This window comes from Boleophthalmus pectinirostris, unplaced genomic scaffold, assembly GCF_026225935.1.
Source record: "Boleophthalmus pectinirostris isolate CB_2022bp ecotype Guang Dong unplaced genomic scaffold, ASM2622593v1 HiC_scaffold_1, whole genome shotgun sequence".
NCBI classification, from domain to species: domain Eukaryota; kingdom Metazoa; phylum Chordata; class Actinopteri; order Gobiiformes; family Gobiidae; genus Boleophthalmus; species Boleophthalmus pectinirostris.
This window is the reverse complement of record NW_026570970.1, coordinates 5,079,284-5,102,446: the sequence shown is the minus strand read 5'-3', so window position 1 is coordinate 5,102,446 and position 23,163 is coordinate 5,079,284. Positions and strand designations below refer to the sequence as shown.

Sequence of the window (23,163 nt, the reverse complement as noted above, 5' to 3'; positions counted from 1 at the left end):
CGCAGTATGGCATTAAACCTTTCTATCCCCATGGAAACCAAACCAGACCAAGTCACAGGTCAGATCTGTGGAGAGGCCGACCCCGCTCACAGTCAGAATACTTGTTTTTCTAGGCATGTTTGAGCTATAAAACCACTTGTAACTGAATAAATATAAAGCAGAGCTGTTTAATGTCACACTGCGGAACATTCCAGGCAGAGCAATGACGTATCCATAGAAACAAGCCAAACAAAAAGTTACACAATGCAGCTTTAACTCATAAGAAGGCCAAATGTCAGCTTTGTGTACTCTGATTTTTTATTATTATTGTTTATTTTCAGTTTTGTTTTACTTTTTAAAGATGCACTATGTAACTTTTTCCAGTAGGGGGCTCTGTTACCAACTCGTCTCCATGAATTCTATTGCCTGGAATTTTCCACACTATGGCATTAAACCCATCCAGCTTGCATTTATTCCATTACACGTGTTTTTTGTTTTTTTTTATGGCTTGAAAATTACAACACAGAAAAACAAAAGTACCACATGTGGAGAAGTAGGGACTGCACTTTTGATTTTAATTTCCCCAGTTTTTTCGGAGACCCTAGCGCACTCTTTCACCGTGTTTTATATGGTTTGGTCCTATGCATCGGCCCGTGTACCTGTCCCTCGCAATGATTTGTACTTACCTGCAGTTTTATTAGGGGTATATTGTAAAGATGTATAATTTATTAATAAAATCAATATATTCTTAAACAAAGGTGGTGTTTTATTGTCGTGATGAAAAGGCTCCGTTCACGCTGACGTCACAAAACAGGAAGACGTTTGGAAACATGCGATGACGACGTCCGACACTGGGTTTGCCGACCGACTGTAAGAAAACCCACTGAAATACTGTATTTTTTGGACTATAAGTCGCACTTTTTTTCATGGTTCGGGTGTTTCTTGCAGCTTATACTCTGGTGCGACTTCTATATTTAAAGAGAGGTTCTAGTCTTGTGTGTGAGTATCTGCTGCTCCTGTTCCTCCTGTACCACTGTCACTTGGCTCTACTGCGCCTGTCTCCTGCAGAAAGAGCCTCTGTCCTGCTCCAAGTCGTGAAATCTGCAGCTGAAAACGATAATCGAGCAGCAGAAAGAAAGTTCGGAGTGAGAGAGAAACTTGTGACACCGGGAGGATGCACCATGAAACGTTCCTGAAGTCACTGGATGGATGGATAAAGCCTGGACTTCAGTGACACCAAAACCATCCTGTCGGGATTCAGAAAGACCCGAATAATTCTAACTGGAACTGATGCTGAGTCTGACGACAGCGACGCAGAAGAGGAAGCGGCGCTCTGTTTACCTCCGGAGGTCATAGTCAGTGTTGGAAGTAAAGTGTTATAAAAGTAACAAATTACTGTAATGCGTTGGTTTTTGCTGTAACGCAGTAATGTGGCATTACAGGGAAAAAATTTATATATATTTTACTGGGTACAAATGTCAGCATCGCGCATCAAAATGCATTTTTAACCTGGACTGAAGTGGTGGGTTTTTTGTTTTTCTTCGTGCAGATTCGCTAAAATCACAGCGATATCAGCAGCGGTGAAACGCCGGAGATGCACCTGTGTAGACCGTCGTGTGACCGCGGGCGAAAGGACCAACACAGAACTCCACGCTCCACGGGGTGAAGAGCAGTCGACGCCCGACTGCACCTTGCAAACACCCTGTTCCACGGGCTCTGGATTCTCTCAAGGGTGGAACTAGAGTCTAAGTTCTAGTCCAAGATTAGTCCTGGTTTGGTCTTGGTTTAGTCCTGGTTCATTCCATATACGGCGCTAAAGTTCAGCATCTTCACTGTTATTTTGGTGAGAGTAACTTAAAAGTGCTGCAATAGTCGTATAATGTTTTACATTTTAAACACAGTAATATTATAATGTAATGAATTACTTTGAAATGACATTAACAAGTCATAAATAAATAACACATTACAGTTTTAAAGTCACTTGTCCAACAGTGGTCATGGAGTTGTTCAGAAGTGACACCGAGGATGAAGAACTGAATGGATTTAGTGATTTGGAGTGAGATGGAGAGTTTGGTTAAACTTGTTCTGTTCTGTTGTTTATGTTATAGTTTATCTGAAGAACTGTTCATATGTGACGTTAACAGTCTGTTGTTCTCTCTTCTAGTGTTTTTACTACAACTTGACTTTACACAGGAAATGTCGGTTCCTGGTCTCTGATTTTTATAAAATAAATTTCCCCCCAAAAGTGCAACTTATAGTAAAGTAAATACAGAGCAGAGGGCGGAGATAGGTAGAATTTTTAAAAAGTCATTTTCTGAGACCTCAAGAAGAATGAAGGACAATAGAGGATTACTCAAAACATGCATGAATCAAAATACAACTTTGACAAAACAAAAAAAAGTTCATAAAAGTTATAATAACTATATCTATATAATGCAACACTGACTCTTGTACGTTTTTAACCAGTTATAATGTTATTACCTCCTCAAAAACAGACCTGCAGTTCTCTGTTCTATTGTTATTACTAGAACTTGAGTTTCAACAGGAAATGTCAGCTCCTGGGCTCTGATTTTATCAAATAAATTTCACCCAAAAAGTGCCACTTGTATTAGTTTTTTTCTTCTCCGGATCGTCTGAAAAATACAGTAAATCTGATCAGCGGTAAAATAAAGACTGCAGACGTATGTGCTGTTTGGAATCATCTTGAATTTGGCCTCGTCTCTTCTAATCGTGTGAACCCAGTGCACTCGGAGTCGTGCGTCAGTGGGGAAATGATGAAAACTGAGGTGTGGTTGTAATTGTTGATGAGCCGAACGTAACGGAACGATACAATGACACGGAGACGAAGAAAACTGGGACATTTTCTCATTTTTCCTAGATTTTGTCAAACTTACTACAGCGAACAGAACCCACCGGAAGTTCATCGCATTTTTCCAAACGTCTTCCTGGTTTGTGACGTAAACGTGGATAGAGCCTAAACAGCTCTGTGTGGGCAGTGCTGCGGCGCCATCTGGTGGACAAAAGATGAACATTAAACCTACTGATTTCAAACTTTCAGTATTTGTTACATAAAATAATTTAAAGCGGCATTACATAATTTTCTAGTTCAGGGTCTGTCACCTGCTTGTCTCCATGGAGATCACCTGGAATGCCTCACAGTATGGCTTTAAACGTGTCTATGATGCATTTATTGAAGTGTTTTTATCGCTGCATGAATATTCCTGACTGTGAGTGGGATCGCCTCTCCACAGATCTGACCTGTAACGTGGCGAGGTGGTGTGACCTGCTTGAAAAATGGACTCTCCACCAGAAAAGTTACACAGTGTAGCTTTAAATGAGTAAGTTACCTCTTTACAAACTGCATGAAATACAGTTTCAAAATCTTGAAAATCAAACCAAAACATTCATAATAATTTTACTCTCATTTTTAATTTCTCTCTTTACTCTCTCTGGGTGCATAGTGCAAATAACGTTGACATGTGAACTTTTAGGACAAAATAAAAATGAAAAAATACTCTTTTTAATGACAAATGAATTCAAAAATTATAATTTTCTTGTGTTGCATCTTCCATAAATATAGTTTTGTTGAAGCCATTGTGATTCTCTGTTGTTGTTTTGAATCGCGTTGGCATTTCTATGGTACAACAGCTCTATCTAGTGGCTGATGAAGAAATTACAGCTTGTTTCAACTTTTTTTTTTTTTTTGGAGGATTTGTTTTAAGTTTATTGAAAATTCAAAACAAGAATTCCCCACATGGAGAACCAAGTGTCCAAAGAAGGCGCTAAAAAGATCAATTTATGACTCTACACCGGGCATGTCCAAACAAATGCCGCCCTCAGACAAATTTTTTATGGGCCTCAGACTTCCAGGTGAATTGACCCAAATGACCTCGCATCAATTAAAAAATACATTTTTACTGCAAGTTTTTGGAAAATTTACCTTGATAAAGCTCATATTTAATATTTAGTGTGTGGTTTTAAGGATCTCAGCGTGAATAAAGACTGATGGTTCATTCTAACGTGTTAAACATGCACATATTTCACATTATGCACTGTATTCAGCATCAGTCTACGGCCCTCGATCGGCCCTCTGCTTCGTCTGTGTTTAGATCTGTGGCCCTTGATTAAAAAAGTTTGGACACCCCTGCTCTACACCATCCACATCGAAGCTAAAAATATTGTGAGATTGTTGTCAGAAATGGTCAAATATTCAGGCTCATCCGTTAGTTTGTAAATATCTGCTTGGAGTAAATAGATCTTGGACCTCAAAAATTGAAAAAATAAATAAATAATTGAGCGGCAACCATGAGTGGACATAGCTAACGCTCTAGTCGTCGTGTGCCAAACAGGAAGTTCTCCAGGAGGCTCTTCCGGCTCCTTCTGAGTCTGGCTCCAGTTGACTCACATTAGGATCTTGTGGCTCGTCTCTCTGTAACTGCTGTTGTGAGTCTCGCCATTTTGGTCTTAAAATGTTCATATGTTGTTTTTCTTTTTTTCGTTGCTCTACATCACAGGTGTCAAACATAAGGCCCGGGGGCCAGATCCGGCCCTCCAAGGCTTTTAATGTGGCCCTTGGGTGATTTTCTACTCAAATATTTTAATGATATTTTCTATTAAATTCTTGTTAATTTTCTGTGGTGTTTATCACAGCAGCGTCTCCAGCGTCTCTGTACGTGGCCCCTCCCACCAGAGCAGCACAAATGAAGACTTGTCTCTTTCCAAACGCTCTTAAAGGACGATCGTTTTGACTGTTGACCGTGACACCCTCATCAGAAAAATGTCCAACATGAGAAAAGTGGATAGTCCAATGAGATTCATTTGGTCTTCAGATATTCTATGTTATTAGGTTCTTTTTTTCAGACCTAGAGTGATATTTCATACCTGACAGTTTCGACTGCTCACTAGCGTCTTCCTCAGAGTCACGTGATGTTGCTGTGACGTGTCTGGTCAGCTGATTTAAACAGGTTTTGGCGCTGTCTTCCTACCGGTGGAGGCAGGAAGACAGCGCCACCTGCAGTCCCACTTCCTCAGGACAGTATCCCACTCTGAGGAAGACGCAAGTGAGCAATCGAAACTGTCAGGTATGAAATAACACTCTAGGTCTGAAAAAAAGAAACTAATAACATGAGAAAAGTGGAGCTGTGTGCAGGATTTTACAACAAAAATGGACTTATTCCTATTTACATACAAGTTCATGTTAAAACACTGTGTTGAAATTTAATTTTTCTTAAAGTTTCAGGTTGTTCATAATATTATAATAAGAAAGAGTTCATCAATTAAAAAAGATTTCTGTAATAGATTTGTGTTTCTCTGCACAAATATTTGAACTTATTGTTATTTTTGGGGTTTATATGACATGAGTTTTCTGATCCAGACACTTTGGGATCAAAGTAGGTTGGATACGACCCCCAGAACAAATTGAGTTTGACACCCCTGCTGTACATGATCAAGATTTTTTTCCCACTGTTTTGTCCATCAAAAAGAGCCTGGCTCCAAATTCGCTCCTGTAACCATGAACATAACGAGCCTCACTTGACGTCACACTCACTTAGTCCATTTCTTTTACAGGGTCTATGGAGGCAACCAATTTTGAGATTTTGGGGGCCCACAGCACAGACCTTAATAAAGATACACAATATTTGACAACAGATTTAGAATCTGTGACGCAGAATCTACAATAATCAAAATTTTCAGCTTCCTTGCTCTATTTTTGATAAAGTTCTGGTCTCTCAAACATGCTTATAAATTAAGGTTTTCGAAAAAGTGAGCATGGCCCCAAAATTTCAACGGGCCATAACTCTGGAACGACTGAAGGGATTGAGCTAAAATTTGAGATTCTTTCATTTGGTGATTTTAGAAATTTTTTGAATTTTTTTCAGCCTAATCTGAGACGGCTCATAGGGGAGGGCAGCTGATTTCATATGGACGGACCCAGAAAAAAAATTAAAATAAATAAAAAAAATAAATAATAAAAAAAGGTAGGAATAAATAATAACTAAATAAACAAATAAATAATAAATAACAAAGGGGTAATGAAAGGAGAGGAAAGGAGAAAAAAAAAAAAAAAACTTAAATTGCAAGAATAATAATTTTTTTCCGTCTTTTTTGTTTTCCCTCCCGCCCTTCCCCTCTTCCATCTCTTCTTTTTTATTACAAACTGTCACACTCTTTCCCTCCCAAATAAAATCTTTTATTGTCTCGTCAACGTCTAATGTCCATTATCGTTTGTACTGTCTCCAAAATCACAAATACGTCTCCGCATAAACTCTGTACGAACTTTTATTTTGTAGTAATAAAACCAGTCAGTCGTGTCAGGTTGTTTCAGAGTTTTATTTTGAAATGAGCGGACTCAGGTAGAAAACATGACGAGACGTGAGCACCTAAACTGCGTGGACCTAAAAAGGGGGGCGTGGCTTGAGTTCTACATCCGTATCCGTTGCCGTGGTTACAGCGTTAAGGCGAGGTTCAGAAGCCGTACTTGGTCTTGAGCTCGTTCACCAGGTTCACGTACTCCTGCATGGCGGCCTCCTTCGCCTTCCCTGAACACAGAGGAGCAGCGTCCGTTACAGTCGCAAGAAAACGGCGACACGTGCAAATAGTGAGCTGAAAGTGTCGGACTCTTTTCACTAAAACACGGTTAAAGCCACAGAACGGGACTTTACAGCTAATAGACTAAAGAAAAGATCATCACAGGGAAGAAGATACCGCAATTTTGTTTTTATAGATGCATCAAGAATCTCGGACTTCAGGTCATCGCGCAATCCATACTGGGAAGGATCCTCCAAAAAAGTGAGCATCAAACCTCCATGTTTGTTTTCCCAGTGGGATGTGTCTATTTTCAAGTCTTTTGAACCATTTCACTTTTGTTTCTGGTTCTGATATTGTCATATTTTAGTTTTGGGATTCGGACATCGTAATTGTGTGGTTGTTGGATCCTAACAGCGAAAAACGGCTTGAGAAATGTGTTTGTGAACTCCATAAATGCAAAAGAGAATCAGATCTGTGTGACTGCAAACCTCCGTTCAAACTGTTTCGCTTTCCAATGGAATTGAAAAATAGTGAAAGGTGAAGGTGATGGGCAGGATTGATCCACAGGAAGAACCAAAAAGGAAAACTTTGACTGTCTAAATCACAGGTGTCAAACATAAGGCCCGGGGGGCCAGATCCGGCCCTCCAAGACCTTTAATCTGGCCCTTGGCTGATTTTCTACTAATATTTTAATTATATTTTCTATTAAAATCTTGTTAATTTTCTGTGGTGTTTATCACAGCAGCGTCTCCAGCGTCTCTGTACGTGGCCCCTCCCACCAGAGCAGCACAAATGAAGACTTGTCTCTTTCCAGACGCTCTTAAAGGACGATCGTTTTGACTGTTGACCGTGACACCCTCATCAGAAAAATGTCCAACATGAGAAAAGTGGAGCCGAGTGCAGGATTTTACAACAAAAATTGACTTATTCCTGTTTACAAACAAGTTCATGTTAAAACATTGTGTTGAAATTTGAATTGAAGTTTCAGGTTGTTCATAATATAATAATATTTTGTAAAAGAAAGAGTTCATCAGTTAAAAAAGATTTCTGTAATAGATTTTTTCTCTGCACAAATATTTGAACTTATTGCTGTTTTGGGGGTTTATATGACATGAGTTTTTTGATCTGGCCCCTTTGGGATCAAAGTAGGTTGGATTCGGCCCCCGGACCAAAATGAGTTCGACACCTCTGGTCTAAATCATCCCGAGTTTGCAGAGAACATTTTGTATGTGGAGCGACAACAAAACAAAAACACCGATCTCTCGCTCAACGTCGGTTACAAATTTAAAAAGTCAACGCCAAAGCAAAAGGCACCAGCTGTTCACCAAGAAACACCTTCCACTGCAAAGAGACCAAGACGTGATGTTTGCTGTAAAACCACAAGAACAAGAAAGTGCAGCTCAGTCTGTTTGTCTTCTGCTCCTCTCACTTAACAAACAGGATTTTGCTTTGTTGTCGCTCCACATACAAAATGTTCTCTGCAAACTCAGGATGATTTAGTCAGTCAAATGTTTCCTTTTTGGTTCTTCCTGTGGATCAATCCTGCCCATCGCCTTCACCTTTCACTATTTTTCAATTCTGTTGGGAAGAGAAACAGTTTGAACAGAGGTTTGAGTCACACACATCTGATTCACTTTTGCATTTATGGAGTTCGCAAACTTCCGAAGCCGATTTTCCGCTGTCAGGATCCAACAACCACACAATTACGATGTCCGAATCCAACAACTAAAATATGACAATATCAGAACCAGAAACAAAAGTGATATGGTTCAAAAGACTTGAAAAGATCAACTTTGTCAATAGACGCATCCCACTGGGAAAACAAACATGGAGGTTTGATGCTCACTTTTTCGGAAAATCCTTCCCAGTATGAATTGCGCAATGACCGAAAGTCCGAGATTCTTGATGCATCTATTACCTTATCGCTGAGCCCGAGGGGTGGGACGAGATCAAGGACGGAAAGTAACAAATTACATTTACTCATGTTACTGTAATCGAGTAGTTTTTATGAGAATTTGTCATTTTTTGAAGTAGTTTTTGAGTACATTTTGACCCTAGAATTTTACTTCATTACATTGGAACCTGCACTCGAGTAAAATTTAGACTGAAAAAAAAAAAAGAAATGCGAAAAAACAAAACAAAAAAACAATCGGTCAGAAATGAAATTAAATTGCGCAGGTTTGCACGCGAATGAAAACCTCGGTCAAATCTCGGACAGATATTTGCGTTCAAACACAAAATAGGTGTTAAAAAGTGTTAAAATAGTCGGTGTTAAGCTCAGATGTTTTTAAAAAAAGGTACAAAGTTTGTCTGGATCATCTAAAAGTCGATTAAAACAACTTGTGCTGGATAAAATTTATGATTCATCCTTTTTTACATCAAATAATTGAAAGTAACTAAGTCACTTTTACTCAAATTACACTTTAAATGAAGTACTTTTTTACTTTTACTTGAGTAGGAATTAAGCAAAGTCGAGATACTTCAACTTAATTAAAAATTTTTCTGTACTTTTTCCACAATTTCTAGAAGATGAGACACGAGATTTGGATCTACAAGAACGAGACAAGACGAGATTTTGACATTATTTGTTTGAAATAAATATATAATATCGATATATCGTAAAGGAAAAAAGTAAATGTACTAAAATACTAAATTTTTAACTTGATTCTATAGAAGATTTTGAAGTTATTCGAATGTTGATCATGATTTTGATTTGTGTGTTTAACGATCTCTAACCTTATATAATCGAGTTTAAACGATTAAAGCTTAAAGTTTATTTTGGGATATTTTTAAATAAATAAATATATTTTATTTTTTAAATATAGAGATTGTAGCAAAGCTGGATATATAGTTTATTTTGTGTTTTATGGATGTTTTTCTGCCTTATTTCACGTTCAAACATATTTTACTTATTTTATATTTTACACATCACAAAACTGCTCCAAGGTTCATATTTGTAGCCTACATTTATTTTCAATTTGAAAGTTTTGCGTAAATTATCAATAACAGTGTTTTTGTTTTTGAGATAGAAATGCTGAATAAATGCACCGTGTAACTAAAAACGAATAATCTGAATAATTGTGATTTCGATATTGACCAAAATAATCATGATGATTTTTTTCCGTAATCGAGCAGCTCTAGAAGATTTTTCAAAATAAGTTTAGAATTTAAGAGGTACGACATACGCAGCCACCACAATGATAATAATCCAACACTTGTTTAAATTGTACAATGGTGATGAAAAAAAAGTTCACAAGTGGAAGTACATTTGTTTTGCTCCTGTATTATATTTTACTTAAGTAAAAGTATAGTAGATTTTAGATAAAGTGGTTTTGATAAATTATTATTTATAATTATATTACAGTATATATTAGAGTATATTTTAGTTTGTTTAAACGTGCTAAAAATAATTATAAAATAAACCCTTCTGCACTTTAAGAAACATCACTGCACCTTTCTGTTTCTCCCAGGCGTCCCACTTGGCTTTTCCCATGAAATCCAACATCCCCGGACGAGCTGCAGAGAGAAAAGAGACGAGAGAAAAACAAGAGAAACGAGAGAAACAGACAGAGAGACAAAAGAGAAACAAGAAGATGTTAACACATTTTAACAGAATATAAAAGTATGAATCCTCATTTCCCCTTTGTCTAAATAAAGTACAAAGAAAATTATTTACACTTTATATTTTCTTAATGACACGGAGTCACTTTTTTGCTTTTCTTTTTTCACCACAAGATGGAGCAGAGGAGCACAGAGGCGTCAGTTTGAGCTGAAACTTCAGTAGAACTTTGTCACCATCATACTGATCAATAATAAAATCACTTATCAATGTTTCCAAAGACGCTGATATGAACATCGAGCTGTTTGATCAAATGGACCTTTAAGACACAGAGTCCTCACCTGCAGACAGACACGTCAGAGTTTGTCTCATTCTCAGTTTATGGACAGGCCTCATGTGAAAACACTTGATAATACTCCCTACAACTCACCCTTATGTAATAGATAATGCTATGTCCTGTCAATCATCAAATCTTCCCATGACCTCTTGTATAAAGCTGTGAGTTTATATTTTATTACTGATCTTTCCATTTTATTTTGACTGTATATTTACATTTATATGATTACGTCTTTTTTCACACGTCTCTTGTCATCTTTTTTGCTACTTATTTAGAATTTATTTTACCATTTCCATTTTTGCTCTTTGTTATTATATTTTTTGTGACGTGTGAAGTACTGTGTCCAAACAATTTCCCTTGTGGATCAATAAAGTTTGTCCACGTCTAAGTCTAAGAAAGATCAGAACCTCCAGAACTCCCTCCCTGAGCTGCAGCGGCTGCACTAGCACTGATTTATGACTGGCTGAAGCTGCTGGGGTTTAGGTAGAGACCGTTTAGATCAGAGAGACACATTTTAGGTTTAAACCAACTGGATTTCAGCATCAAAACTGGAAACACAAACGAGAGAATAATTATGTTTAGAACCAAAACACCAAAAAAATTATAATTAAACAAGTCAAATGTTTTTGCAACCAAGGATCAATCAGCAGTGCAGTTGTTATCAGTAAAAGTACTTTGGACATGTACCTCGTATCTGAGGGCAGAGGTCGTGTTTATAGAATTTATAATTAAAGTCTTATGAACCGTTTCTTCAAAAGACAAAAGAAAACGAGTGCATATGAAAAGTCGTGTGGCGTCTTATTTTAGCAGTGTGTAGTTCTACATCATTATACTGATACATCACAAGGACATCATGCTGGGGGGTTCTACATGTAGGTGTATGGCAGAATGTTTATCAGTTACCATGGTGACACAGTGCACATGTTAACCAAAACAGTTTAGACAGTGAGAAAATTTAAGAAAAAGTACAAAATGGATTTAAACAAAGGATTTTCAGGAGCATGTGATCAATAGCTAAATTGTGACCAGGGATGTGATTTATTGTTTTTTTTTAGCAAAAACACTGTTTGAAAATCGATGACAACTATTCGAATATTATTCGAAAAATCGACCCCCCTCCCGCACACACACACACACACACACACACACACACACACACACACACACACACACACAGACACACAGACACACACACACAGAGACACACACACACAGACACACACACAGAGACAGACACACACACAGAGACACACACACACACACACACACACACAGACACACACACACACACAGAGACACACACACACAGAGACACACACACACAGAGACACACACACACAGAGACAGACACACACACACACAGACACACACACAGACACAGACACACGACGACGGATTGGGTGAAACAGTTCTTTAAGCACAAATGGTTTAATCAAACAACAATAACCTTCCAAATCACATTTGAAATGAACAACTTTGTTGAGCAAACCGCCTGTGAAACCACATGAAACTATATTCTAGACTTTCTGAATTTTAAAAATGCATGACCGACCGTGTACTGTAGCCTACAGCTCTACTTTCACTGAACTGCCCATTTGGTCAATTTGGCCAAACCCAGTCAAACAGCCGGAATTGTCGGCAACAATAACACGTTTAAACAAGCTCTCAGAGCCCTGGCTCTGGCTACAGGCCTGTGCCATATTTTTGTTCAAAAAAATTAACATTTTTCTTCTGTTATTTTGGAGCAGCCTCTACTCTTGGCCTAGTCCACTGTGCCTATAGGGAGTCTGTCAGTGGAACCTTCTGGCCGAATGCGTTACATGAAGTATTGTTTAGGAAACGTCTTTTTTTTAAATTACTATCCAATATTTGAACATATAACAAATATTTGACTATTTGAAAATCATGTCTGATCCCTACTTGTGACTGTACATTTATTTGAGAAAATCTGTTCACCTGTTCTAGTTCCAACTACGTCAGTTTTTTCTGGTCAGATTGTGTTGAAATAAAACTCAGATTAAAGACTAACAGAGCCTCAGACAGAACATGCATACAGTTAGCATCAATCAGCTGCAGTGTGTCTGTGTGTGTGTGCATGTGTAGATGTGTGTCTGTGTGTGTGCATGTGTAGATGTGTGTCTGTGTGTGTGTGCATGTGTAGATGTGTGTCTGTGTGTGTGTGCATGTGTACATGTGTGTGTGTGTGTGCATGTGTACATGTGTGTCTGTGTGTGTGTGCATGTGTAGATGTGTGTCTGTGTGTGTGTGCATGTGTAGATGTGTGTCTGTGTGTGTGTGCATGTGTAGATGTGTGTCTGTGTGTGTGTGCATGTGTACATGTGTGTGTGTGTGTGCATGTGTACATGTGTGTCTGTGTGTGTGTGCATGTGTAGATGTGTGTCTGTGTGTGTGTGCATGTGTAGATGTGTGTCTGAGTGTGTGTGCATGTGTACATGTGTGTCTGTGTGTGTGCGTGTACATGTGTGTCTGTGTGTGTGCATGTGTAGATGTGTGTCTGTGTGTGTGCATGTGTACATGTGTGTGTGTGTGCATGTGTACATGTGTGTGTGTGTGTGTACATGTGTGTCTGTGTGTGTGTGCATGTGTACGTGTGTGTGTGTGTGTGTGTGTGTGTGTGTGTGTGTGTGCATGTGTACATGTGTGTCTGTGTGTGTGTGCATGTGTACATGTGTGTGTGCGCATGTGTACATGTGTGTGTGTGCATGTGTACATGTGTGTCTGTGTGTGTGTGTGCATGTGTACGTGTGTGTGTGTGTGTGTGTGTGTGTGTGTGCATGTGTACATGTGTGTCTGTGTGTGTGTGCTGTGTGTGTGTGTGTACATGTGTGTGTGCGCATGTGTACATGTGTGTGTGTCGTCGTCTCACCTGTGTTGACGTCTCCCACTGTGGCCTGTTTGTACAGAGAGTAAACCTGCAGCATCTCATCGTCTGAGGGTTTGGCCTTCAGGTTCTTCACATCTGTGGCGGCGCACTCGAACTGGGCCTAAAACAGACACACACACACACACACACACACACACACACAACACATACAAATATTAGGTAAATGTATTATTATGAGCCTCTGGGCTGTACTGCACACACCGCGGTGCAGAGGCATGTAAAGTCTGAACTACATTTGTATTATCTACATTTGTTTTTTACTTTGTATACACATTTACATAATTATGCCTTTTTTTTCCTCTTTGTTATGTGATGTGTGAGCTCCTGTGTCCAAGTAATGGCACTGGTGGATCAATAAAGTTTGTCAAAGTCTAAACATCATCACACACTACAGGATTTTTCAGTCTTAAACGATTTTTAAATGTGCAACAACAAAAAAAAAAAACACACCACAGACAAGAGGAGAATATTACGAGATTTTAAAACTCTGATCGCAAAGACCGCAGCCGGATCAGTCTGCAGACCACAGGATAAAAAGTTGTGAGTGTGGTCACGCCAGTCGTTTCATGTCTAAAGTAAAACCATTCGCTCAGAGACTCTAAACTGTGTTATTATTATTTGTGAAATGTGGTGCAAAACTTCAGATACATGCTATTTTAATCATAAAAGATCGGCGATAAAGTCCACAGGAAGTAGAGTCACTGTCGCTGATCTGCAGCTTCACCTCGATCCGTGCGCTGTGTGGATGTAAACAAACACACGTGAGGAACTACTCCCACCTTTTTACTTTACTTTAACTGGATTAACAGCGATGTTTTGTCAGGTATCCCCTGGTTTGACTACCCCAAATTTAAGATTTAAAAAAAAAAACTTTTTAAGACCACGTAACTGTAAATCAAGACCAACATCGCACCCATTATGCAGACGAAAAACAGCAAATCCGGTTCTAATAATGACCAACTAACTACCACTACTACATCTAGAATCTAAGAGCCACTGTGGACTAAACCGACACTTCCTCATGATCCATCCAACGCCTTCCTCCGCTGTACTGATCATTTACTTGTTACCGGCGGCGCCGCAAAGCAAAGCATTGTTTGCGCAGACTCCAAATTAGACGTTCAATCGTGTTACGTGACGTCACATTGTTTTTTTTTTCCTCCCTCCGTTTAACATTGCACAACAGCCCGGTTGAGTTTACAAAGAAATAGGCTAATGAAATTTAAGACATTTGTGTAAAAAATAAGACTTGGGACAACATAATTTAAGACTTTTTAAGGCCTTAATTTAGGAACATGAAATTTAAGACCTTTATAAGACTTTTAAGACCCAACGGTTACTCTGTTTGTGGATAAATTCTATGGATAATTTGGACGAGATGCTGCAGTTTGAATTTACAACTTTACGATAGGTGAAGTAATAATTATTTTCACTATTTCCTGAGTTAGTGTCCGTCACTCATCTGCCCCTGACGCTCTGTTTTATTGTCTGTTGCTGTAGCGTTGTTGATGTTTGTTGGTTACGATCTGACAGAGCAGCTCAGAGTCACACTGACACATTCACAGGACGAGCGCAGCGGCTTCAAAATCGCACAAAAAGACACAAAGTCGGGTCACGTAAATTGCAAATCGCAGCGTAATTCGGGCAAATTCTCCTCTAAGTCCAAGTGTCGTCAGTGTGAAGAACAGAGAGCACATTGATGAAGACTGGGATTCTGGGAGCCAAGTGGGACAGAGGGGAGAGGAGTGGACGGTGACTAAAGCCAAAAAAACAAACAAAAAAAACAATACTGGACACAAAAAGGATCCTTCAGAAATGTTTGCGGCTGGTGGGAAAGTGTTCTCGCCTCACAACAAAAAAGATTCATGTTCACATTCCCGTCACGATCATTACTAAATCGACTTATGGTTCAATATTCAAGAGTGAGATACTGCCCGATCATAATTTGGTTTTGTGTTTTGTTTTATATAAAAAAAAGGCTTTCTATATTAATTAATTTCATGAACATAAACTAAATAAACATCTAAAATTTAACACAAAACAAATGTTAAATTTTCTCCAGTCTGAAGTCTAAGCTGCAAATGTTTTTTATGAAGTCAATTTTTTCTATCCTCTCTCCAAACCGGAGATTCTCAGGCCATGTATCGTTCGTTCAATCATTTTTCAAAATATAAATAAGAAAAAAAAAACAAGAAAATTTAAAAAAAAGAGAACAATTTTCTTCACCATTTGTCTCTGGAAAAAAAAAAAAAAAAAACGATAACGATTTGTTTTTTTTCAGTTTGCGATTTTGAGACTGAGACCAGGACTGGGACCGAGACCAGGACTAAGACCAGGACCGGGACCAGGACTGAGACTGGGACCGAGACCAGGACTAAGACCAGGACCGGGACCAGGACTGAGACTGGGACCAGACTGGGACCAGGACCAGGACTGAGACCGGGACAAGATCGAGACTAAGACCAGGACCGGGACTGAGACCGGGACCACGACCAGGACCGAGACAGGACTAAGACCAGGACTGAGACTGGGACCAGACTGGGACCAGAACGGGACTGGGACCGAGACCAGGACTAAGACCAGGACCGGGACCAGGACTGAGACTGGGACCAGACTGGGACCAGGACCAAGACTGAGACCGGGACAAGATCGAGACTAAGACCAGGACCGAGACCGGGGCCACAACCAGGACCGAGACAGGACTAAGACCAGGACTGAGACCAGGACTGAGACTGTGACCAGATTGGGACTGAGACTGGGACTGGGACTGAGACTGAGACCAGGACCAGGACCAGGACTGAGACTGGGACCAGACTGGGACCAGAACGGGACTGGGACCGAGACCAGGACTAAGACCAGGACCGGGACCAGGACTGAGACTGGGACCAGACTGGGACCAGGACCAAGACTGAGACCGGGACAAGATCGAGACTAAGACCAGGACCGGGACCGAGACCGGGGCCACGACCAGGACCGAGACAGGACTAAGACCAGGACTGAGACTGAGACTGGGACTGAGACTGGGCCTGAGACCGGGACCAGCCCAGGACTGAGACTGGTTTAGTCCTGGTTCAGTCCGGCATCACAGTTTAACTCACGGAAACGAGAAACGGTCGTTATCAGGTTTTTTTTTTCCATTTTTCATTTAAACACAAAATCAAAAACTGAAAACACGAATCATTATCTGTTTTTTCATTTTGGTTTTAGAGACAAATAATGAAGAAAATAGTCGTTTTGAACAATGAATGAACAAATGACACACAGATTATTCTCAACCCCCATTTTGTTTTCCCAGTTTTTAACGTTTGACTCCCAGAGCAGGTGTTCGATGCTACAATAACAACACCCAACGAACACCCGGCGAATCAGGTTACACGCCAACGGTGCCTGGAGGTCAAAGGTCACCAGGGAGGATACGCTCATACACCTGAACTGCTCCTCCGCCGTTCCACCATCTGTTTTGTTTTCCGTTTGAGAGAAAAACTCAGCCTAAAATCTGCAGGGTTTGTGTTTTAAAAACGTGTAAATGAAACAAAACACAACTCCAGATCAGAAAATAGTAGGAATGCAACAATATCCCAATCTCTCGGTACGATATTATCACGTACGATATTTTGGAGAGGCCGATATAATTGTAGATAGAACGCTTTTTTTTTTTTTTTTTGCTTTTGAAATACCCTGACAATATTTTGGTGTGAATTATTTCCATCAAAATCCCCAAAATTTAAGTAAAAAACGTATTTCTTCACGTTGTCTGCGCTGAAATGAATCATGGGATATGTAGTTCCCAATGTTTATAAGCGGTTGCTGCTGTAAAAAAAAAAAGCATTTAAGCAAAGGAACTTGTAATTCGTTATATTGTGAGACTTTTGACGATACGATATCACGATATTTCGGTTACTGTTACATCCCTAAAAAAAAGCGTAATATGGGCCCTTAAATACGAGCCATGTTATTGATTTTTACGTACTAAAAATACCATAAAAGAAATTCAGCTCGAGAAAGGTTACAGAGCAGCTTTAAATAATACTTCAGCTCCGGTTGAATCATTGGTATGTGATAAGTCTGAACCCGAGCAACCACAGAGCAGCACTGAGGTTTGGGCAGAAGCCAAATAAACCAAAATAAAGCACAGTGACACCGACAGACGGACTTCAGACAGACTACGGAAATACTACTGAGTGCTACAGAAAACAAATACACATAATACTTATACTAGTAATTAAAAACTCAAAAAATTACACTGTCATTTAGGCAGTATCCAAATTTTGATACCGTTAAACCTTCTCGGGATTTTACCGGGGTATACGGTATTACTGTATTACCAAAATGTTTAGTACAACTTACGTAAGCTGTACGATCTGTGTGTACGACCTGCAGACTTATAATCTCTGAAAAGTTTCACATGAACCATCTCCAACACGAAAGAAACACAGAACAGACTCACCATCAGCAGAACACCCCTCTGTCACAGAAAGAACACTCATATTCCACTGAATCGTGTCCTTTAGTCCGACAGAAGCACTTTAAGGTTTATGCAAATGAGTCACGTGGTTTTAAGTTTTGTTTCTATAAAACTTAAACAAATGTGTCCTGAAGCCAAAATGTTGCCAAATTGCAGAAGTACTAGTATTTTTTTGGGACCAACTCTCTTGCGGTCGGACTTGCCGTCTTGTCTTGGTCGTCCCTTATGAACGTCACGTGACAACGGAGCGAAACCAATCGAGCGTCATCTCCCCGCACAGTTAAAAGAAACATTATAGACACTGTTGGATTTAAATCGTGATGGAAAAAAACGGATAACGGCCGTTTTCCATTTCCGTGACTTAAACTGAGATGCCAGACTGAACCAGGACTGAAACAGGACTAAAACCAGGTCCGGGACCAGACCAGGACTGAGACCGGGACTAGACAGGGACCAGATCGGAACTGAGACCAGGACTGAAAACGGTTCAGTCCTGGTTCAGTCCTGGTCTCAGTTCTGATCTGATCGCTGTTTATTCTGGGACTGAGACCGGGACCAGATCGGAACTGAGACCAGGACTGAAAACAGTCCAGCCCCGGTCCAGTCCCGGTCCAGCCCCGGTCCAGTCCTGGTCCAGTCCCGCTCCAGTCCCGGTCCAGCCCCGCTCCAGCCCCAGTCCAGCCCCGCTCCAGCCCCGCGTCCAGCCCCAGTCCAGCCCCAGTCCAGCCCCAGTCCAGTCCTGGTCTCAGTTCTGATCTGATCGCTGTCTATTCTGGGACTGAGACCGGGACTGAGACCGGGACTGAAAACAGTCCAGCCCCGGTCCAGTCACCGAATCGGGAAAAGATTCCGTGATTGAATCATTTTCCATTATTCATTTAAACACAAAATCAAAAACTGAAAAAACAAATTGTTTTATTCATTTTGATTTTAGAGACATTTTTTTTAAATTTTATTTTGAAAAACGGCTGAACGAATGATACACGGATTAACTACATAGACCATGATCCTTTGCTCCATTTCAGTGCAGACTACAAGAAGAAATAACAGTTCTAACACTTTTAAATCTTAGTTCTTTGAATTAAGTCTTGTCGTGGTATTTTAAGAGCAAAAAGTAAGAGAATTCACAGTTTTGTTACCCTCCACAAAACAGCGTAATAAATTCCCTTGTACCGTGAGATGCAAATCGAGAAAATATCGTACACAGAGATGTGGATAACGTTACATCCACATTTAAATAACAGCAACACTGCCTGAAGTTTGAGCACATTGACCAAGGCACCATTTCTTGCATAAAAGTTGAAATTCCAAACATGTGATCGTTCAAAGTGTTGAAATCAGAGGCCTGAACAGAAGCCGCGCTGTCGTTACCAAATCAGCTTCAGAACCCCCGACCAGAGCAAAGGTCTGTTTTATGACTCGAAAACTCTTTGACACACATCAGATTAAAGCGAAGGCTGCTATTTAAAGATTATTTCAAATGCGTCTGTGACACAATGTTGACACCGTACTAATGTCACAACTCACGAATGAATGAAAATTGTGTGAGAAATTATAAAACAGTTTAGTGAAGTAATTGAGTCATCCTGTATCCCGGTTATGACTGGATCTGAAAGTGACTATGAAACACCCATTTTAATCATCAAAACAGTGGATACCGTATTTTTTGTGCGCTCGTAAGTCCCCAACCCCATCAAAAAACGACTGCGCCCCCACAATCCAGCACGACTTCAGTAAACTACAAAGCCGCACCACCCGCAGAACACGCAAACACACACGGAGCAGACAGCGACCGCACAGCGAAACACACCCACAGACACACTCATCACTCCACGCCGACGAGGAACGGAACGAAGGAACGAACTGAAAAAGCGAGTGCAATGTGCCGCTTCTAGACACGACTGAACAACTGAGTCACTGCGAACACGCCGACAATCCGTTGGTCCCAGACACACCCTCCCTACACGCCACAACTGAACAAAGCCCAGAGTCACCGTGAACGAACAAACAAACAAAACCACTCACTCATCAACTGTTGTGTTTCCTTTAATGTCCAGTGCGGTTTATTTGTGAAAAAAGTTCGAAAATAGACCATTTAATGACAGAGCGCCTAATAGCCTGGAAATACGGTAGTTCTAGCTCCGCTGTTTCCTGTTTGTCTCTGGTTTGTTTAAACTGTTTTCTGCAATAGCGTCACATGACCGAGGTCACAAACCCAGCAAATCATGAAGGTGCAAGTCACAGTGACGTGGTCCAATAAGGACACGACTAGAGCTCCTACGTCAGAGTCAGCGTCGACTAGAGCTCCTAACGACATTTAAGACAGGCTCCAGAACGCCAGTTACAGCATCCAGCAGTATCAGGATCAGAAGTCACAGTCCACTGACCCAGAAGTTCCACTGACCCATCCAACTTCCTTTTGTGTTTCCTTTTAATTGTGAAAAAAGTTTGAAAAAAAAAGTTTGAAGTTTGAAAATGACACGTCATTTAATGCATCTTATAATCCAGAACGCCTAATAGTGCGGAAAATACGGTATGTTAAATGTGCTGCATCAAAAAGTTTCCTTCCACTAAACAAGCAACAAAACTGTAGCGCTGTAACAAAATAATTTAGTAAAATATAACAAAAAATAGTCTTGGTGAATCTATGTATCATTCGTTTTTCAATATAAAACCAAAAATTAAAAAAATTTAAAAACAAGTATTTTCTTCATTATTTGTCTCCAAAACCAAAATGAAAAAAGAGATTTGTTTTTTCAGTTTTTGATTTTGTCTTTAAACAAAAAATGGGGGGAAAAAAAGGATAACGGCCGTTTACACACAGATTTTGGTGATATACTGATACTGTATCATTACATTCAACTATACGATATATCGATATTTTTGCACACCCCTACTATGCACTAGCCAGTCTGGCACCACCTAGTGCCTCCGCTCAATTTCATTTCTCTCCAGCGACTACATCAGGAATCAGAATACACTAGATGGAAGTGTGAGTTCCGGCACCAGCCAATCAGAGAAGAGACATACATTCAGTGTTGTCAACGATTCCCGAGATCGAGGATTTAAAGCCGGAACAAAGAAAATGTTTGGTGAATTTCATCAAGAGGAAAGACGTTATTGACCTTCTTCCTACGGGATTTAGGACAAGCTTCATATACCAGTTAGACCTGTTAGCGGCGCATTACATACGTCACGACCAAACAGCAGTGATTGGAATAATTGAAAAAAGTACCCGCCTACCGTCAAGCAAACTAATTCTAACACTGCAAGGACAGACAGTTTCTACGAAGTGAAACCGGCTGATGAATCAGGGTCGCGCCACCTACCATCTCCACTCAATTTATCTAGGTTAGGAATCACAATATACTAAACGGTTTGCAAGAACCCCGGAAGTTCAAATTCGGGCACCAGCCAATCAGTGAAGAGCCATACATTCTGTGTTGTCAACGATTCCCGAGATCGAGGATTTAAAGCCGGAACAAAGAGAATGTTTGGTGAATTCAAGGGGAAAGACGCGATCGTCCTTCTTTGTATGGGATTTGGGAAAAGCTTAATACACATTACATACGTCACGACCAAATAGCAGCAATTGGTTAAATACAGAAAGTACCCATCTACTGTCGAGCGAACAAATTCTAACGCTGTGAGGTCAGATAGTTTCCACGAATTGAAACCGTCTGGTGAATCAGTCTAACAAAACTGTGGCGCTGTAACAAGAATAATTTAGTATAATAACAAAAAATAGTCTTGACGATATATCGATAATGTATCATTACATTAAACGGTACGATATCGATATTTTTCAGCAAAAAAGATTGCACTGGTTTACTGCAGGTGTATAGCAGGACAAATGAAAATTGGGAGGGTTTTCGATTGCTTTACGCCCAATTCTAGCTCTAATATAGGGGCAGACGTCAACATACGACCCCATCCCCGCGTTACGAGTACTATAAACACTCTGCAACCTTCAGATCGAACAAAAACAGCGTCAGAAGAAGCAAATGCACCCGTTTATGCAACACGAGCTAGTCCAGATGAGCTAGCGCCCATTCATGTCGAGGGGGGGTTTGCCTCATTTCGGACGCGTTTTGCAAAATGTACAGCGATCAAATTACGTTTACAAAAGCAAGCATCGTTTTTACACACCTGGAGGTCTGCCATGTTGAGTTTGTGGTCCGTAAAGATGAACGGGCTCAGCGCAAGAACCGGAAAAAAGGCAGCGGCGAAAAAAGGAAAAGGAAGCGAGTGAAAGGGTCCAGAGGTCTCCACGCTACGCTACATTCGGACACTCCCCCCCCCCTCTGCGTACTCGACACGTGATTGGCCGGGGCGGTGACTGACACGAATGAACTGTCAGTCATTGGGTGGCGTGAAGTTTTTCAGCCAATCACGGAGCGCTAAAGCAGGAAGTGTGCGGAGGAGGCGGGCGCTGCTTTGACAGATGTGGGGCGAAAGGCGAAGGGTGAAATCGTAGCTCCGGGCGAGGGTTTTTGAGGTTAACATTGCTTCATACTTCGGTTTTTAAAATGTATTATTATTACTACTATCAGTCTTTTATATTTAAAAAACAAAACAAAACGATTAAAGCTTGCATAAGAAAAAAAAAGTAAAAAATACAAAATGTAAACACTACGACGGAGTATAAGGGTCACATAAAAAAAAAAAAAAAAAAAAAAAAAAAAAAACAAACATGCTGGCGCTACGAGAATAAAGTCGTAACATTTCGACATTAAAGTTGTAATATTATGAGAATAAAGTCAAAGCCAGAAAAAAGTCGTAATTTTACGAGAATAAAGTCATAATTTTACAGGAATAAAGTCGAAGTTAAAATAAAGTCGTGATATTATGAGAATAAAGTTATAATATTATGAGAATGAAGTCGTAATAAAATCAAAGTCAAAGTGAAAAATGTGGCAGAAGAAGAACCTTGTTTTTCAATATAAAACCAAAAATAAGAAAACCAACAACAATTTTCTTCATTATTTGTGCCTCCGGACTGAACCAGGACTGAACCAGGACTGAACCAGGACTAAACCAGGACTAAACGAGGTCCGAGACCAGACCGGGACTGAGACCAGGACTTAGACCGGGACCAGACAAGGACTGAGACCAGGATTGAGACCGGGAACAGGACCAGGACTGAAAACGGTTTAGTCCTGGTTCAGTCCTGGTTCAGTCCGTATGCGGCGCAATATTCCCGCATCGCATTTTAAAGTCACGGAAACCCCATTTCCCATTTCCGTGACTTAAACCAAGACTAAACTAGGACTAAACCATTTTCAGTTCTGGTCTGGTCCCGGCCTCAGTCCTGGTCTTTCTGGTTTGGTTCCGGACCTGATTTAGTCCTGATTCAGTCCTTGTTCAGTCGAATGAACGAATGAAACACG

General features: G+C 40.2%; 1 protein-coding gene across 1 annotated transcript; it reads right to left on the bottom strand.

The window, feature by feature from the left end:
• Positions 1–6,290: 6,290 nt before the first annotated feature.
• On the bottom strand, positions 6,291–22,082 carry dbi (diazepam binding inhibitor (GABA receptor modulator, acyl-CoA binding protein)). The gene is made up of 4 exons (XM_020924064.2): positions 21,923–22,082; positions 13,291–13,408; positions 9,961–10,023; positions 6,291–6,518 (listed from the first exon to the last, which is right to left on the bottom strand). Exons 1-4 carry the CDS (start codon positions 21,935–21,937, stop codon positions 6,445–6,447), a joined length of 270 nt encoding a protein of 89 aa, XP_020779723.1. The 5' UTR covers positions 21,938–22,082; the 3' UTR covers positions 6,291–6,444.
• Between the last annotated feature and the right edge of the window lie 1,081 nt (positions 22,083–23,163).

Excerpts from the sequence above, each read along its gene's own strand:
- dbi (XM_020924064.2), bottom strand. Across the intron at positions 10,024-13,290 it reads AGTGGGAGACGTCAACACAG|CTCGTCCGGGGATGTTGGAT; the intron begins GTGAGACGACGA and ends TTCTCTCTGCAG. Across the intron at positions 6,519-9,960 it reads CGCCTGGGAGAAACAGAAAG|GGAAGGCGAAGGAGGCCGCC; the intron begins GTGCAGTGATGT and ends CTCTGTGTTCAG.